This window comes from Amblyraja radiata, chromosome 26 (genome assembly GCF_010909765.2).
Source record: "Amblyraja radiata isolate CabotCenter1 chromosome 26, sAmbRad1.1.pri, whole genome shotgun sequence".
In the NCBI taxonomy this organism is placed as follows: Eukaryota; Metazoa; Chordata; class Chondrichthyes; order Rajiformes; family Rajidae; genus Amblyraja; species Amblyraja radiata.
Genome location: NC_045981.1, coordinates 23,340,437 through 23,360,287, shown reverse-complemented (window position 1 = coordinate 23,360,287; position 19,851 = coordinate 23,340,437). Strand labels below are relative to the sequence as shown.

Sequence of the window (19,851 nt, the reverse complement as noted above, 5' to 3'; positions counted from 1 at the left end):
CACCAGTTTAAAAACAAGTACTTTATATCAAAAGGTGCGTTTCCATTTAAAACAAATCCCACCCACTATGCCAAAGATTTCCTAATTCACGAGGTCTGTGTGGCCTTTCATATAGAAAGTACCTGATGGGAGGGTGATCACAATGTATGAATACCATCATTACAATGCTGAAATATTTCTCCTCCTCCCCCAAATCAAAGACGACAACCATCCACCTGCAACATTCCACATGTTGCTTCATCCAACCTTACTGCAAATAAGTGCAGACCAAAACAGAGGGTGCACTGGAATAGGGTAGGGTAGGAAGGACACTGGAATAGGGTAGTGTATTCTGCCAGCAGAAAACACATTACATCCTTAAGCAGCATTTCCACATAATATTTTGCTTAATGATGATTGAATTGAGAGGTGGTTTCTGAGTTGCGGAGTCTTTAATAATGGTTAAGTTGGAGATAATATTTGGCCATATTCAGCAGTGCTCTGCTCACTTACTGCACTTGTCAATTAATGAAGTTGATTTTACAACTGACTTTATAGCAATTTGTTCTTCTTATGTAGTACCTTAGTAATCTAGAATAATTTGCTTCCAATCCCATTTTGTGCGTTCTGAGTGGCTGATAATGCACATATGGGAACTGTAGATACTACCACAGATGGTGCACGAATAGACAACAGAATAGGTAGTTGTTCAAGAAGGAACTGCAGATGCTGGAAAATCTACCAACATAATAGGTAGGTGGGTGGGTAGTTTACAAGGTGTTGCACTCCTTACACTGCTCACAAAGGACTATTTTTTAAATGGCTTTTGCACGATCAATGCTCTCATTATAATTCTGAATACTCCTTGTCCACTTTAAGCAGTCATGGACAAGAAGTACCTAGAAGACGGAGGGAATGCTGCACTTTATAGAAGGTTTAAGCATAACCTTGTATCTTTTACACTGGCTGACTGGTATTTTTTCACAATGAGTGCTCTGTATAGAGTGGCAGTTTGGGGCATGTAAACTACAGGACCTGCCCAGCTTATCTGACTGGACTTATGCTTGGGATGTTGGCCTGGGAGAGGATGCTGATCTTGATTCAATTACCCTTTCAGTGAGCTGACGGATTTCACAAAGACATTGAGCTGCCGTGCAATGCCTGCAGGTTCCAGAAGCACACAGGAGAGCAGGGATTACAGCCACGAGCTTTGTTGCAAATTTTTAGCATAAATTTCCAGATTGTTCGTGTTGGAACAGGGTTCTTTTATAAAATCAGATCTCAAAACTCCATTAAAAAAATCATTTTTTTTCTTCCAGTAAAATACTGTATGTCATACAGTCATAGGTCATTAAGCAAGCTAAAAACAAAGGCTGTGTGTTACATTGTTCAGAGTATTGTTACACAATTGTCAATAGAAGTGATTGCTTGTCAATTCCAATGACCACCTGAAGGTAAACTTATGCCCCTGTCCCACTTAGGAAACGTGAACGGAAACCTCTGGTGACCTTGCGCCCCACCCAAGGTTTCCACGAGTCGCCAGAGGTTTTGGTCACTTGCCTGGAAAGCCTCGACCGAAGCGTGAGATCCTACAGGATCTTTGCTACCGACTGCGCACACACACACACACACACACACACACACATCGCGAAGGTGGGGGCCAGGGACAGTGGAGGAGTGCTGTCTGCGCGATGAAGAGGAAGGTAAACGGCTGCCACAGAGCATGGTAAGTCCTTTATGGAGAGAAGGGGAGAAAGAAGGGGAGTGAGAAGGGGGGGAGAAGGAGAGGGGGAGAAGGAGAGGGGGAGAAGGAGAGGGGGAGAAGGAGAGGGGGAGAAGGAGAGGGGGAGAAGGAGAGGGGAGAAGGAGAGGGGGAGAAGGAGAGGGGGAGAAGGAGAGGGGGAGAAGGAGAGGGGGAAAAGGAGAGGGGGAAAAGGAGAGGGGGAAAAGGAGAGGGGGAAAAGGAGAGGGGGAAAAGGAGAGGGGAAAAGGAGAGGGGGAAAAGGAGAGGGGACAGTTTTAAGACGTTTAATAAAGCTAACGGGCATTTTACCTTCTGGCGGATCTTCTAGGTCCTGGAAAACCAAAGATCCTACAGGATCTTTGCTAAAAACTCCAATGAGCCAATCAAAATGGGCGGTCAGCGAAGGAGATTGACTTCGACTGCCTGTAAGTAAATAGCAACCCCACTCCACTGGCTTCGACCAAACGGCAACCTATTTTTAGTCAAGGCTGGTTTTGTGTTTTTTTTAATAATCGCAGGAACATAGAAGAACATCGACTACGCGGAACCCACTTTCCACCATTAGGGAGAGTGACCAAAACCTCCGGGAACCTCATGGGAACCTTGGGTGGGGCGCAAGGTTTCCAGAGGTTTCCGTTCAGGTTTCCTAAGTGGGACAGGGGCATAACAGACTGCATTCAGAAGAGAGAATGGTATCCGATTACTATAGGGAGTTTTTTTATTCTCTAAATTTTTTCTCTGCTTCTAAATTTCCAAAGTATTTTTTAAGTGGTTCTCCAGTTCCTGATCGAACTTGCCATATAACCAAAGCAACCCATTCATCATTCGTGTTATATCCAATTCATGTTATGGAAGCTCGAGTCACAGCAGAATTACTTGAACGAATGTATTTACACACAAGTACACTTGCCCAATTACCACTGAAGGAACAAAATCTAAAACATCAGAAATCCTTCAGCGTGTAATGTGAAGCAAATAGATAATGTACATTATCAGTTGACTTACATCTCGGTTTTCAGGTAAACCATTATACCAGCCTACGAATGCTCTTGCAGAATATACACCCAGTAGATTCTCCCCAGGAATCCCTAGCGTCTGATTAGTTTCAGCTCCATAGCTCTAAGATGACAAAGATACAAGCCAGTGGTAAAGTTACGCTAGTTTGATATACATACATTGTCAAAACATTGCATTACGTTTAAAATGAATAAATGAAGCGGTCTTCTAGAGAAATAAAATAAAAGAAAGGCCATGATACAGTAGAAAAGCCATACTTTCAATTATTTAGATTGATGAGGATCAGAATAGCAAAAATATTTTACTTCAAACATTAATATCAGTATTCAGCCTTAACACAAAATTCAGCCATTGACACAGTTTCAGTGGTCTCTTACCAATACCAGAACGTGGTATGCCTGCTTCAGCTCCTCAATACTTATATCTTTCCCAACATTAACGTTTCCATAAAATGAACAACGTCCACGGTGTGCTGTCTGGGTGAATGCATTCATAACATTCTGTGGGGTAAACACATTATGAACAAAATGGTATCTAAACCTCATCATAAAAATTGACATTCCACAAGTCTGCTTGTGTTAGATTATGATGGTTGATGCAATCTCATCTTTGACTTTGCAAGCACAGAAATAAGAACTAAAACTACAGAAATAGGAACTACAAACGTTTTTAAGTGTTACCAAATCCAGGCTTCCCTCTAGAAAAGCCTGTAAAACTCCCCAGTCTCACCAGTTAACTGTACTACGAATTATAAGAGAATTCCATAAACCTTGAAATGGTTTGTTTTATTCCTCTCTACAGTTATAGGTCAATGTAGAAACCAGCAGACTGCAACATACAACCTTGTCAATTATATCTATCAGGAACTTTATCTGAACACTTGCAATCTTTGAACACAAGAGCAAGGAAGTCCATTTTAGGCTGGAACAGGTGCAAAAAAGATTTACAAGGATATTATCAGGTTAGGAAAGTTTGAGCCATAAGAAGAGGCTGAATAGGCTGGGGGTTTTTTTCCATTAGGGGACCACCAGAGGCGCCGGGGGAGATGGCAGCCCTTCCGGCAGTCTGTTCATTTTTTCTTTCTTTTTGTTATTTTTAGTTTTTGTTAAAGGTTTTGTTTGAATGTTCTTTGGTATGTTTTATGTGGGGGGAGGGGGTGGGGGGACCAGGGGAAACTTTTTTTCAAGTTTCTTACCTTCCTGTGATCAATTTTCGGATCACATTCGCCGAGTTCTGCGGCCTAATATCGATGGAGGTGGAAGCCTCCTCGGACTGTCGTGAGCCCCACTGCGGGGCATGGACTTTAAAATCGGAGCGGATCCCTTGCCTGGGAACGCGACCACCGCGGACTTACTATCAAGGGCTTGCAGTCTCGGGTGAGGCTAGTCGGGAGCTCCAACGCCGCGCAAGGCTCGACCAGCCACGACGCGAGGTTCAATCGCCCGGCACGGGGAGCTGACATCCCCCCAATGCAGGAGCTTGATCGCCTCGACGCGGAGGCCCCGAACGCCGCCGGCTACGGGAGTCAAGATCATCCCGTCAACAGAGGGCTCGAGGCCCCCGACCGAGGAAGAACAAAAGGAAGAGACTTGAACTTTATTTCGCCTTCCATCACAGTGAGGAATGTGTAGGAGTCACTGTGGTGGATGTTCATGTTAAAATGTGTTTTTGAGCGATCTGTTATTTTTAATTGTATGACTGACCTGGCCAATGAAATTCCTCGTATGTTGCAAAACTTACTTGGCGAATAAAGTGTGATTCTGATTCTGATTAATCATAGGAGACTGAAGGGTGACCTAATAGAAGTTTATAGATTCATGAGGGGCATAGGTAAGAGCCCCAGTCTTATCCACAGGATAGGGGAGTCTAAAATTAGGCGGCATAGGTTTAAGATGAAAGGGGAAAGATTTAAAATGAACCTGTGTGGCAACTTACTGTATATACGGAACAAGCTACCAAAGGAAGTAGTACAGGCGGGTACAATTACAGCATTTAAGACATTTGGGCAAGTGCATGGATACGAATGGTTTTTGGGGATATGGGCCAAAGACAGGCAAATGGGACTGGCTCAGTTAAGCAACTTTGTCAGCATGGACAAGTTAGACCCAAGGGCCTGTTTCCATGCTCTATGACTTTATAACAAGATCATCTCCTTTATCATTACCTATGCCAAGTTTAAATAAATGCATTATGCACATGATACAACACCTTTCTCCTTACACGAGGATTTATCCCTCAATATCCAATAATCAGCACCAAGAAAAGCATACATATAGAGGAGACAGCCAAAACCAAGAATCTGTCATAGATAGGGTAGTCAGAAAGTTTTTTTTCCCCCAGGGTAGAAATGTCAAAGACTAGAGGGCATAGCTTTAAGTGCGGGATGTGCAGGGCATTTTGTTTTAAAACAGAGGATGGTGTGTTCCTGGAACGTACTGCCGGGGTAATCGTGAAAGTAGATGTGATAGTGGCATTTAAAAGGCTTTTAAATGGGCACATAGATATGTTGGGAATGGAGGGTATGGGTCACTTGCAGGCAGATGAGATTAGTTCATCTCAGCATTATGTCCGGCTTAAACAATGTGGGCGGTCCAGTTTTATGGTCTATGTTGCAGCTCTCACAGGAAAGGATTCATTTTGCAAATTTTACAACTATACAATAACAGAGCACCAAATGCATTTCAGAAATATTAAAACTGAATTGATCAAAACATTACATAAACCAGTACGGATCAACATATGGTCTTTATGCGGCAATTGTAATTTTGATTTAGGATTAACCAAGATAAGCAATACATTGAACAAACAGATTTAAACTTTATTCATTTTCAGAAAACCTTCACTTCATTAAATTTATACTTGAGGCATTTTACAAGTTCAGTTTTCTTTTCTATTGATTGTATCCATTTATCAGAATCTTTGTCAAATATTAAGCACATTGTTGCATATACCAACTACAGCAAAATTCTGTAAATGTTTCAAACCACTCAGATTAGTAAAGAATCTGTGAAATGTTGATGTAATGTTGGACTAACCTTCACTTCTGGATGGTCAGGAGCAACGCCAAATCTCACAAGGCCAAATGGAACTGGCAGTTTTTCATAGATATCAATCACAGTTGATTTGTGGTGCTGGAACACAATAAACGAGTTACAAATACACTGCTCCTCTCCAGCAAACATAATATACATTTCAGGAAGTGCCATCAACATAATTTTATGCTGCATTGTGTTAATGCTAGTACTGATACAAAGTTTATGATTAACCAGAAAAATGCATAAGATTCACTTTCAACACATCCAAACCGTAAATTAAAGTGCTGGAAATTTCAGCACTAATATGTACAACAATTATTTGTAATGTACGTCAAAAAAATAATTCACAACCACCCATTCCCTCATGTTAAAAGACGAACAAAGATACATAATGGGGGGGGGGGGAAACTAACTCTGCACATGCTTTAATAAGTGGTTTACAGCTTTGTACTCAAAAATAACAAGCAGATATTAGGGTGCTGGTTTGATATCACTCTACCCAAAGTTAGAATGTAAAGTTAGTAAACACATTTCATTAGCTATAAATGCTCAAATGTAAAGGTATATTGACTAGTCATAGAATTAAAGAGCTATGCACATGTAAACAAGTCCTTCGGCCAAACTTATCCATGCTGACAAAATTGCCTGTGAGTTAGTTCCACTTGCCCCATTTCCTCCCATCTAAATCTTTCATATTCACGTATGTGTCCAGGTGTCTTTCCAATGTCATAACTGCACCTGCCTCTACCACTTCCTCTGGCAGTTCATTCCACACAGACATCACCCTCTGTGTTAAAACGTTATGTCTGAGGTCCCCTTTAATTATTTCCCACCATCTTAAATCCATGCCTTCTAGTTTTAGATTACTCGACTCAAGGAAAAAGGTTGTAGATAATCACTTATCCATGTCCCTCATTATTATATAAACCTCTATATAGATCACTGCTCAACCTCCTACACTCCAGGGAAAACCAATCCAGCCCATCTACTTATAACTCAAACCCTGCAACCCTGGTGACATCCTCGTAAATCTTTTTTCCACCTTTTCCAGTTTAACGGCAAGGTAACTAGAACCGTCCAGAGTACTCCAAAATGCCAACGTCTTGTATAGCTGCAGCATGACATCCCAGTTCCTGTACTTAATACCCTACCAATGAAGGCAAGCATGCCAAATGTCTTCTTCACTATCCTGTCTATCTGTGTCACCACTTTCATGAACTATGTATCTGCACCTCTCTATCTCTCTTTTCGAAACTGTTACCTCACAGGTTATACACATTTTTTAAGAATAGCTTTGAAAGGAGACTATGTATATAGTCTCTTCTGAGAAAAGTAGTCCCATTACTAATATTGGTTTCCTATCCTAATATTGTTTTTTGGCTGCAAATCCATCTTGATCAAAATAAAAACAGCAAATCTCTTTGCTACCTGGGGCTAGCCGAGTCTGAGATACTGCCACATTTAAAGCACTGAATGGTATTCCCAGGTCTGGATTCCCAGGTCTTCCTGGTAATCCTCAGCATTCCTCAGCTATTGAAATCACGTCTCAGGCCTCTACCAGTCAGATATGATGCAGGACCCAAGATGCCATTACTTTCAGCGAGAATGCTAGACATGCATTGACAGAGGAAAATACATCTTTTTTGAAGATTTGTACTTTAGTTTAATATTTAAAGAATATGTCCAAGTTTCTGTACTTCGATTAGCATTTTTCAAATCAGTTTTTATATATTTCAATTGTAAGATATTATCACTACCTAATTATCTTTCACTTCTGTCTTGTTAGAATGAGATTTTTAAAAATGCTCTCTCAACCTTCCCCGCAGTTTGTTCTACTTGTGCAAGCCAAGAAAATAAATGTCAGCATACAATTTTCATTGAAAGACTGACCCTGGCCTTGCTTGTCATCAGACTATAACTAATTATAGCAAACTTGGCCAATTTATTCTCCACTTTCACCTTCGACGCCTCAATGGACTGAGATACCAAGGCCAATTGTAGCAATTCACCATCTAATACCAGAACACTTTGCAAATACCATAGATGAAATAAAACTTTTTTTTAAAATATGCACATCCCTCTACTACATTCAAAGACAAGTCAACAACTGAGCAATATCCAGAAGTGCCTACAATTATGTAATGATCTCTAAAACAAGCAGTGTACAAATAAAGAGGAATATGCAGCCATCATCCCCTCAAATTTGTTTCACAATTTAGATTTTGACTGATCTGCATATCAATTCCATTCACCTGCAGATCTACATTTCTTAATACTTTGAGTAAAGTATCAGAATTTTTTTTTAATCATCCTCAATTCCTATTGGGAGGAAACGTGTATTTTTTTTAATTTTATTTGTGATTTTGAAATGGGTTACAATTCTCTTGCACAGATATAATAAACAGAGAAAGGTTTCCTTGATAATAGGGTGCTACTGTGCTGTCGCAAAGCTATAGAACAAGAGTGAAATCTGCAAATGAAGCCAAAATTAATTTCACTCATAATTATTTGCGCTTCTGCTGATTGAATGGTCAAACACTGTAATTTTCTTCTGAAGTGCTGGGCACAGCCAGCATGAGGGTTAGCCTGTGGATGGATCAGAATCGGTTCATAAGCTGTTCCTTTCAGTGATAGGATCACTTACCATAGTATTTCAACATAAAAAGAAAATGGATAATAAATATTGTCTCTTTTCAAAGATTTTTTTGTATAAGATCATATGATTTCTTTAGGTACAACCTAGGGTGGCACGGTGGCGCAGAGTTGCTACCTTACAGCGCCAGAGACCCGGGTTTGATCCTGACTACAACTGCTTCACTGTACGAAGTTTGTATGTTCTCCCCATGACCTGTGTGAGTTTTCTCCAGGAGCTCCGGTTTCCTTCTACACTCCAAAGACGGACAACTTTGCAGGCTAACTGGCTTGGTATAATTGTAAATTGTCCCTAGTGTGTGTAGGATAGTGTTAATTACGGGAATCATTGGTGGGCACGGACTCGGTGGGCGGAAGGGCCTGTTTCCATGCTGTATCTTTAAGCTAAACTAAACTAAACTTAAGCATTTTAGAGAAGTAATTGTGACATTTATTTGTTTTGTATTTGTTGTTTACAAAGTGTTGCTCTCCTCACTGGAAATACCAACAGTTTTGCACTTACATTCAGTCTGCAAAACACTATCGACCTTCTGTAACTTTAATTCTCCATTCTGTTCCCACCCTGATTGTGTCCATGGCCTCCAATGATGCCCAACACAAGCTCAAGAAACAACTCCTCATCTTCTATCTGGAAACATTACCACGATCCAGAATTTATATTGAATATCTATTTTGGGGAACTCTTTCTTTCGATCCTTCAACTGGTGTGGCTGTACTTTTGCTTCAGTTAGTTTCATTTTTCTTTGCCTCCTACTGCATGGTTTTAAAGCAACTGTTACCTTGAAGCTTTGGCCTACACCTGTCACAGATGTTATTTACTTCTACAAAACACAAACCACATTTGTCCTCCTTTTCCAGTTCTGAAGGATCCTTGACTCAAAATCTTCACAGCTTCCATCCCCACTGATGCTCCTTGACCTGCTGAGTGCTTCTAACATATTTCCCCATGTTACCAGAATCGAAAAAGTTTTTCTCCGATTATTGTCAAGGATCCAATCATTAGTTTACATTTTTTCAATTGCCTCCCAGCCTCAAAAACATGTTATGCAGACAGTTTTGTGCTTAGCATAACTTAAAATCACTTATTAAAATCAAAGTAGAAGTAGTGAGATGTAAAACAAAGAAATTGAACGTAATTATTTATCTTTTAATTATCATGTTTAATAGATCAAAGATGCTTGATGGCAGAAGAAATCTTCTCACAAAAGCAAATTCTCATAAAAGTAGCAAATCTACTTATAGCAATGGACATAACTTTGTGCACGATTACCTTCAGCAGATGCTGTGCAGTGTAGAAACCTGCAGGTCCACTGCCAATTACGCAAACTTTAACCTCAGGATCAACTGATGAAGAAATCCTTCGTGTTCCTATATTAAAGCCATAAGATGCATACTGTTGCTACAGGTTAAACCAAATAAAAATCTTACCAGCGATAACTACTGCCCAACTTGATCTATTAAAAAAAATAAAAGCATTTAACTTCTGTAATGTGCAATAGTTCACAACAAAACTTAAATCTCCAATGTAAAATATAATTTTGGAAAATACCTTAATAGGCAGAAAATCTTACAGTGCAAGATTTACAAATATTTATCTTCATTAAAACTCACCACTCATAATATTCTACATCATAATTACACCTAAACCAATTCAGAGTTGGCGTTTTAACAGGCAAATGCACAAATGTAAATGTTACCAAAAATAATTAATCCAAAAACACATTACGTCTTAGAGATACATCAACAATCCAAGAGGTTATTGGTGGAAAGCATAAACTGAAATCAAATGACATATACTATCCCCATTAATATCCCTATTTGAGATATATGAATCATCATTAGGATAGATTGGAGGGCTCATCTAGGGAGGCTATTTGGGTGGAACTGAGAAGTGGGAAAGGTGTAGCAACACTTATAGGGGTGTATTATAGACCGCCAAATGGGGATCGAGAATTGGAAGAGCAAATATGTAAGGAGATAGCAGATATTAGTAGTAAGCACAAGGTAGTGATTGTGGGAGATTTCAACTTTCCACATATAGACTGGGAAACACATTCTGTAAATGGGCTGGATGGTTTGGAGTTTGTAAAATGTGTGCAGGATAGTTTTTTGCAGCAATACATAGAGGTACCTACTAGAGGAGGGGCAGTGCTGGACCTCCTGTTAGGAAATGAGACGGGACAGGTGGCGGAGGTATGCGTTGGGGAGCACTTCGGGTCCAGTGATCACAATACCATTAGTTTCAATATAATTATGGAGAGGGTCAGAAGTGGACCTAGGGTTGAGATTTTTGATTGGAGAAAGGCTAACTTTGATGAGATGCGAAATGATTTAAAAGGAGTGAACTGGGACATTTTGTTTTATGGGAAGGATGTAGAAGAGAAATGGAGGACATTAAAAGGGGACATTTTAAGAGTACAGAATCTTTATGTTCCTGTTCAGTTGAAAGGAAACAGTAAAAATTGGAAAGAGCCCTGGTTTTCAAGGGAAATTGGACATCTTGTTCGGAAAAAGAGGGAGATCTACAATAATTATAGGCAGCATGAAGTAAATGAGGTGCTTGAGGAGTATAAGGAATGTAAAAAGAATCTTAAGAAAGAAATTAGAAAAGCTAAAAGAAGATATGAGGTTGCTTTGGCAAGTAAGGTGAAAGTAAATCCAAAGGGTTTCTACAGCTATATTAATAGCAAAAGGATAACGAGGGATAAAATTGGTCCATTGGAGAGACAGAGTGGACAGCTATCTGCAGAGCCAAAAGAGATGGGGGAGATATTGAACAATTTCTTTTCTTCGGTATTCACCAAGGAGAAGGATATTGAATTATGTGAGGTAAGGGAAACTAGTAGAGTAGCTATGGATACTATGAGTTTCAAAGTAAAAGAAGTACTGACACTTTTGAAAAATATAAACGTGGATAAGTCTCCAGGTCCTGACAGGATATTCCCTAGGACATTGAGGGAAGTTAGTGTATAAATAGCCGGGGCTATGACAGAAATATTTCAAATGTCATTAGAAACGGGAATAGTCCCCGAGGATTGGCGTACTGCGCATGTTGTTCCATTGTTTAAACAGGGTTCTAAGAGTAAACCTAGCAATTATAGACCTGTTAGTTTGATTTCAGTGGTGGGCAAATTAATGGAAAAGATACTTAGAGATAATATATATAAGCATCTGGATAAACAGGGTCTGATTAGGAACAGTCAACATGGATTTGTGCCTGGAAGGTCATGTTTGACTAATCTTCTTGAATTTTTTGAAGAGGTTACTAGGGAAATTGACAAGGGTAAAGCAGTGGATGTTGTCTATATGGACTTTAGTAAGGCCTTTGACAAGGTTCCTCATGGAAGGTTGGTTAAGAAGGTTCAACTGTTGGGTATAAATGCAGGAGTAGCAAGATGGATTCAACAGTGGCTGAATGAGAGACGCCAGAGGGTAATGGTGGATGGCTGTTTGTCGGGTTGGAGGCAGGTGACTAGTGGGGTGCCTCAGGGATCTGTGTTGGGTCCTTTGTTGTTTGTCATGTACATCAATGATCTGGATGAAGGTGTGGTAAATTGGATTAGTAAGTATGCAGATGATACCAAGATAGGGGGTGTTGTGGATAATGAAGAGGATTTCCAAAGTCTACAGAGTGATTTAGGCCATTTGGAAGAATGGGCTGAAAGATGGCAGATGGAGTTTAATGCTGATAAATGTGAGGTGCTACACCTTGGCAGGACAAATCAAACTAGGACGTACATGGTAAATGGTAGGGAATTGAAGAATGCAGTTGAACAGAGGGATCTGGGAATAACCGTGCATAGTTCCTTGAAGGTGGAATCTCATATAGACAGGGTGGTAAAGAAAGCTTTTGGTATGCTAGCCGTTATAAATCAGAGCATTGAGAATAGAAGCCGGGATGTAATGTTAAAATTGTACAAGGCATTGGTGAGACCAAATCTGGAATATGGTGTACAATTTTGGTCGCCCAATTATAGGAAGGATGTCAACAAAATAGAGAGAGTACAGAGGAGATTTACTAGAATGTTGCCTGGGTTTCAACAACTAAGTTACAGAGAAAGGTTGAATAAGTTAGGTCTTTATTCTCTGGAGCGCAGAAGGTTAAGGGGGGACTTGATAGAGGTCTTTAAAATGATGAGAGGGATAGACAGAGTTGATGTGGACATGCTTTTCCCTTTGAGAATAGGGAAGATTCAAACAAGAGGACATGACTTCAGAATTAAGGGACAGAAGTTTTGGGGTAACATGAGGGGGAACTTCTTTACTCAGAGAGTGGTAGCGGTGTGGAATGAGCTTCCAGTGGAAGTGGTGGAGGCAGGTTCGTTGGTATCATTTAAAAATAAATTGGATAGGCATATGGATGAGAAGGGAATGGAGGGTTATGGTATGAGTGCAGGCAGGTGGGACTAAGGGAAAATAATTGTTCGGCACGGACTTGTAGGGCCGAGATGGCCTGTTTCCGTGCTGTAATTGTTATATGGTTATATGGTTATACGGGTGAGGTGCCAGAAGAGTGGAGGGTAACTAATGTGGTGCCTCTATTGAAGAAGAGCTGCAAGGAAAATCCTGGTAATTATAGACCAGTGGGCCTAACATATGTGGTGTGCAAGATACTGGAGAGGATTCTGAGGGCTAAGATATAGATGCATTTGGATAGAGCTGTTTAGGGAGAGTCCGCGTGGTTTCGTACGTGGGAGAGCATGTCTTATGAATCCCATTTTTTTTTTAAATGAAGGCACAGTAACGCAGTTGGTGGTGCTGGTGCCTCAGATCGCCAGAGACCTGTGTTCGATCCTGACCTTGGTTGCTGTCTGTGTGGAATTTGCACGTTCTCCCCGTGACCACATGGGTTCCCTCCAGGTGCTCCAGCTTCTTCCCACATCCCAAAGATATGCGGTTTGTAGGTTAATTAGACACTAAATTGCCCCCAGTGTGTCGGAAGTGGAAGCAAACGTGAGATAACAGTAAGGAAAATATTCTAGCCCGCAGGAATGCCAGTGGGCTGGTTAAATAAGTGGCAAATATTCTTCAAATGAAGTGCAAGCTTCTGCATTTGAAAACGGGATATTTTAATTGGAAGGATATTAAGCAACATCAGCTGGAATATTGAGATACAACAAACAGCAGATGCTGGTTTCCAAAAACAGGCACAAAGTGCTGGAGTAACTCAGCAGGTCAGGGTCTCTGGAAGACATGGATAGGTGATGTTTCAAGTCAGGACCCTTCGTCAGAGATGGCGTTTACCTCCACAGCTCATTGACGGTTGAACTGATATGAAGAATGAGACCTCAATATTGAATTCTCTAACCTCAGGTAACTTGATTCATCTGTCAGACATCAATTTGTGAAATTGGCACAACTTTTTTTCCCCCCCGTCTTTTTTCCTCTGGAAGTGAAAGACGAGCCTAGCCTGATTTTCCAGGTACACCTTCTTGCTCTGTATTACAACTCTTCCTTTCCTTTGGCTAAGTACTTTTGTTTTTGTTCTCGGCCTCTAGCTGCTCCCATTTTTCACTAACCAAATAACCTTGTGTACAGCTCATTCCCACGGTCACCCAGTTTTACCCCTTCAGAAAACTCCCTCACCCCACCATCCTTGCGGCTTTTCTCTCCTTCCCAGTTCTGACAATGGGTCTTTGACCTGAAATGTTGACTTTGTTTCCCTTACTATAGATGCAGCCTGATCTATTCAGTGACTCCAAAGCTTTCTGTTTTTATTTTGGAAATCCAGCATTTGTAGTTTAGTTTAGTGGTACAGTGTGGAAACATGCCCTTCGATCGACCCACTGAGTCCACGCCAACCAGCGATCACCCTAGTTCTCTCCTATACATTATTGATTATTTACAGAAGCCAATTAACCTAGAAACCGGCACATCTATCGAATGTGGGAGGAAATCGGAGCATCTGGAGAAACCCCACGCGGTCATAGGGAGAACATACAAACTCCATACAGACAGCAACCATAATCAGGACGAATCTGGGTATCTTGCACTGTAAGGCTGCAAATCTATGGCCCTAAATCTATGGCACTGTATAGCCCTAAAATGTGTGATATTGTAGATAGCGAGGACCCTGGGAACTTTAATTTACCAGTTTGGATAATTGTTTCATCCACCCAAGCAGAAATTTTAAAAGTAAAACCAAAATGCAGGGAACACTTAGCAGTTCCGTCACCATATGTAGAAAGGAAGAGTAATCATTCCCTTCATCAGAATAAATGCACTATAACCCGTTAATTGTTTCCAGCATTTTCTGTTCTATTTCAGGTTTCAAACACCTGTAGTTCTTTTTATATTTTACAGAATAAAAAAATCTTGCATGATTGTGCTTGAACTGTCTAAAAGACTTCCCCGTCAACAGTTACAATAATTTCTGTAGTACACAGAGAAAGTGGTGGAATGTTTCAATGCAGTAAAATCACCAAAATGTGGAAATAATGTCCCATTTTCCCACTGTCTCAGTAAACATGACAATTATAAATCTATACCAAAACCAAAGAGAACATAAACCAACATGGATTAATAAACAATATGCTGGAGGAACTCAGCAGGTCAAACAGCACACGGGGGAGGGGGTGGGTGGAGAATTGTCTTTTCCGAACGAAATGTTGGAAAATAATGTGGTTTTGCAATGTTTTGACCCTAAACGTCAACAACAATTCCTGCATCTTCCAGTTGCTGCTCAATCCACTGTCACCCATGGTGGACAAGTGGAATTCGTTAAATACTTCCAAGAAAGCTTTCTTAATCAATATTTTAAGGCTTCAGCCAGAGAGATCATAACAGTGGATCTCCTCCTGGTGAATAAGGTAGGGCAAGTGACCGATGTGTCAGTGGGGGAGCTCTTTGGGGACCACCTCCAGTTTAAATTCCATTTGGAATATTTTGGACCAAGAAACCAAGTGACCACAATTATATTATATTAAAGTAGTTATGTGTCCCGCTGAGTTCCCCAGCAGATCGTTTATTACTCCAGCAGCTGCAGTCTCTTTTATGTCTCAATTTAACATGGATTGACAGGTAGGAAATGGAAGGTAGCTCAGCTGGATAATCTACGGTAGCCACATGGACAAGACAGGAAGAATGCCACAAAATACTGGACTAACACAGCGGGACAGTCAGCAACTGTGGAGAGTTCCTTCTCGCATTCCTTCTCTCCAGAGACGCTGTCTGACCCGCTGAATTACTCCAGCATTTTATGTCTATCTTCGGTATAAACCAGCAACTGCAGTTCCTTCCTGCACACCGGGAAGAACGTCCTCCTTCTGCCCCTGCAAGTTTCACTGAATCGGTGTCCGAAGAAGGAGACCCCGTGGTTAGATCCGTCCGCTCAACCGCCACGGCCTGCCACTGCGCCACTTACCGGGCCCGCAGGCTCTGCAGCCGCTGGTCCTGAGCGAGTAGCGGGCGAGGAGAGCAGCGACGGTGCGGGGCGATCGCATGGCGGCCTCTGTCCTTCTCCGTCCGCATTTCCCCAACGTCACTCGACCAGCGACCGGTGCAGAGAGTGCTGTCGCCATGGAAGCGGGATTTCCACCAATCCCAGCGCGTCGCTCTGCAGTCTGAGCCGCCTCTCATCGAGGAATGAAAGCCGCCCGCCTATTGGTTCCAGGGAGGGGGAGGGGGGAGGGGGAGGGGGAGGGGGAGGGGGAGGGGGAGGGGGAGGGGGAGGGGGAGGGGGAGGGGGAGGGGGAGGGGGAGGGGGAGGGGGAGGGGGAGGGGGAGGGGGAGGGGGAGTTGAAGGACAGAGCTGCAATTGGTTTGGGACAGGATTGACTGAATTACCTCGTTGGCGGACAGTTGAGGATTAACAAACGAATCAGGAAGGCTGACTCCGTCCTGGGGGCGGAGTTGGATTCATGGGAGGTGGTCGGAGGGGAGGATGCTCCTCAAACCAAAGATCCAAAGCTCGCTGTATGATGTTTAAAAAGGAACTGCAGATGCTGGAAAATCGAAGGTAGACAAAAATGCTGGAGAAACTCAGCGGGTGCAGCAGCATCTATGGAGCGAAGGAAATAGGCAACGTTAAAAGCCGAAACCCTTCTTCAGACTGATGGGGGGGCGGGGCGGGGCGGGGCGGGAGAAGAAAGGAAAAAGGAGGAGGGGGAGCCCGAGGGCTGAGGGAGAGCTAGGAAGGGGGAGGAGACAGCAAGGGCTAACAGAATTGTGAGAATTCAATGTTCATGCCCCCAGGATGCAGACTCCCCAAGCCAAAGATCTGCTCCGCTATAGGATCTTTGCCCCAAGCAGGAATATGAGGAGCTGTTCCTCCAATTTCCAGTGGTGCTCACTCGGGCCATGGAGGAGGCCCAGGACAGAGAAGTCGGATACGGAATCGGAGGGGGAGTTGAAGTGCTGAGCCAGGTTGACCAGGTGGTCAGGTTGGTTAATGCGGATCGAGCGTAGGTGTTCGGCGAAACGATCGCCAAGCCTACGCTTGGTCTCACCGATATAGATCAGCTGACATCTAGAGCAGCAAATGCAATAGATGAGGTTGGAGGAGATGCAGGTTCTCTGGCAGAGAATTCCACAGATTCACAACTCTCTGGGTGAACAAGTTTTTCCTCATCTCATTCCTAAATGGCCTACCCCTTATTCTTAAATTGTGACCACTGGTTCTGGACTCCCCCAACATCAGGAACATTTTTCCTGCATCTACAGTGTCCAATCCTCCAAGAATTTTATACGTTTCTATAAGATACCCTCTCATCCTGCTAAATTCCAACGAATACAAACCCAGTCGACCCATTCTTTCATCATACGCCAGTCCCTCCATCCCGTGAATTAACCTGGTGAATTTATGCTGCACTCCCTCAATAGCAATAATGTCCTTCCTCAAAATATACAGAATGTACAAGCACACCCAGGTCTCGTTGCACCTCCCCTTTTAATCTGACGCCATTCAGATAATAATCTGCCTTCCTGTTCTTGCCACCAAAGTGGATAACCTCACATTTATCCACATTATACTGCATCTGCCATGCTTCTGCCCACTCACCCAAACTATCCAAGTCACCATGCAGCCTCATAGTATCCTCCTCACAGCTCACACTGCCACCCAGCATTGTGTCATCTGCAAACTTAGAGATATTATATTGCATTCCCTCTTCTATTCGTTAATATATATTGTTAACAACTGGGGCCCCAGCACCGAGCCTTGCGGCACCCTACTAGTCACTGCCTGCCATTCTGATAAGGACCCGTTAATTCCTACACTTTGCTTCCTGTCTGCCAACCAGTTCTCTATCCATGTCAATACCCTACCCTCAATACCATGTGCTCTAATTTTGCACATTAATCTCTTGTGTCGGACCTTGTCAAAGACTTTTTGAAGGTCCAGATACACATCCACTGGCTCTCCCTCATCCATTCAGGGCCGGATTTACATATAAGCTTGACAAGCTTAAGCTTAGGGCCTCGTGATCAAGGGGGGGCTCGCAGAGCCGGATTTACCACTAGGCTTCATAGGCTGAAGCTTAGGGCCTCGAAATCTAGGCGGCCTCCGGCCAAGGCAGGACACCTGCCGTTCAACTCTGGGCGAGCCGTTCAACTCTGGGCGGCCCCCCCTCTCTATCTCTGTCTGTCAATCTCCGTCTCCGCCCACCATCCGTATCCGTGCCGCTGGGTCTCCGCTCTCCGCCCGCTCCTCATCCGCCGGCACGGCACATTGCCTTGCACATGCGCACTGCTACGGCCAGCACATCCTCCCCCTGCACATGCGCACAACCACAGCCAGCGCATCATCGGCCACCCTGCGCATGCGCATTTCCGTGGCAACTGGTCGGCACTGGGCACTTTCTCCCTCGCTTTGAATTGTGGGAGATCTGGCTGCCATTGCTGTCCGGTCGCCGCCTTGCTGCTACCGCTGAAAACCAATGCAGAATCACTCCCTGACCCTGGATCTGGAGTAACTCCCTGGAGTAACTCTTACTTCTGGTTTCCTGGTCCTCCATAAATATTCTAAATGGAATTTAAACCGAACCTGAAACGACCCACCTCGACCCGAAATGTCACCTATACCTTTTCTTCAGAAATGCTGTCTGACCCGCTGACTTACTCCAGCTTTTTGTGTTTATCTTCGGTTTAAACCAGCATCTGCAGTTCCTTCCGACACTCCTCCGACACTTGTGTAATCTTTCACACCTATGTTATTATATGTTTATCCATTTTTCTCTTAATTAAAGTTTCCAGCTACCCATCAGGAAGAGAACTTTAACAAGTCATAACCAGCTGACTGAAAAATAATGCTTAATCTTTATCTTGAATGGGTATCATGATTTTTTTAAAGGTGATCCCTTGTTCTAGATTCCCCCACAATATAGTAAGCAGCCTGTCCACAGTAACCTATTAATATTCATTAGAATCTTATTTGTTTCAATCAAGTTTTGTATCACTTTTCTATATTCCATAGAACACAAGTCTAGCTCTCAAACTATTTGTCATCAAACAACCAGCCCTTTCCAGACATTAGTCTAGTAAAGGTTCTCTAAATTGCTTTCAAGGCAATTACTAAGGGACTGTACATATTGCAGTATCTTGTAACATTGGTGAAAACACATCAGAAGTCAAGTCAAGTCAAGCCTGACCCACCGAGTTCCGCCAGCATTCAGTCTGGTATTGCAATTCTAATGCATAAGAACACATGGGTCTACAGGGAGTGGTGAACTCAGTACGGTCCATCACAGGCATTGCCTTCCCCTCCATTGAGGTATTGTCTCAAGAAGGTGGCATTTTTGAACAAGGATCCCGATCCTCTGGGCTATGCCCTCTTCTCGCTGCTACAATTGAGCAGGGGTATATATGCCTGAAGACCCACATCCAGTTTCAGGAACAGCTACTTTCCTACCACTAACCACCCCTAATCCTACCTCACAACAAAATAATATGGACTACTTCTTGCACTACATTCTAACTATCTATTTTCCACTAATGTTTTAATGCATTTTTTTCTCACTATCTTGTAGAAGTTGTGTAATTTATGTATAATTTATGCTTTTGTATTTTGTCTATGTATCTGTGATGCAGCTGCAAGCAAGATTTTCATTGTACCAGTACGTCACTGCACTGGTGCATATGACAATACACTTGACTTGTCTCCAAAGATAAACACAAAATGTTGGAGTAACTCGGTGGGTCAGGCAGCATCTCTGACTTGACTTCTGATGTGTTTTCACCAATGTTACATATAACTGCAGCATAATCTCCCGTTGTTTGTTTTCAACGCCCCAAGCTAAAGTAATTAACTGTATGATAAAGTTCAGTTCAAAGAAATAGGAGCATACAAACAGTTAATTATCATCTTCAACATTTTGCCATAACTTTAAACTCCACATTAGTCTTTACATGGTAACCAGCTGACATTTTTCGTGCTTGCTAGTACTCTGAGTACAGGTCAAGGTTTACCTTCAATAGTGCATGACTGTG

At 42.4% G+C, this 19,851-nt stretch overlaps 1 protein-coding gene across 2 annotated transcripts in view; it reads right to left on the bottom strand.

Annotated features, from left to right (window-relative positions):
• fdxr (ferredoxin reductase) overlaps nucleotides 1-15,950 on the bottom strand; it is a 44,735-nt gene extending 28,785 nt beyond the window's left edge. Inside the window, exons 1-5 of one of the 2 annotated variants that reach the window (XM_033044503.1) lie at nucleotides 15,791-15,950; nucleotides 9,698-9,795; nucleotides 5,776-5,871; nucleotides 3,118-3,240; nucleotides 2,729-2,842 (exon numbers count right to left, since the gene is read on the bottom strand). In XM_033044503.1, coding sequence (XP_032900394.1) covers nucleotides 2,729-2,842; nucleotides 3,118-3,240; nucleotides 5,776-5,871; nucleotides 9,698-9,795; nucleotides 15,791-15,947 — 588 coding nt within the window. In that variant the 5' untranslated portion in view covers nucleotides 15,948-15,950. The remainder of the gene's footprint in view (nucleotides 1-2,728; nucleotides 2,843-3,117; nucleotides 3,241-5,775; nucleotides 5,872-9,697; nucleotides 9,796-15,790) is intronic. The other variant, XM_033044504.1, reaches the window with a different exon arrangement.
• Nucleotides 15,951-19,851: the final 3,901 nt, after the last annotated feature.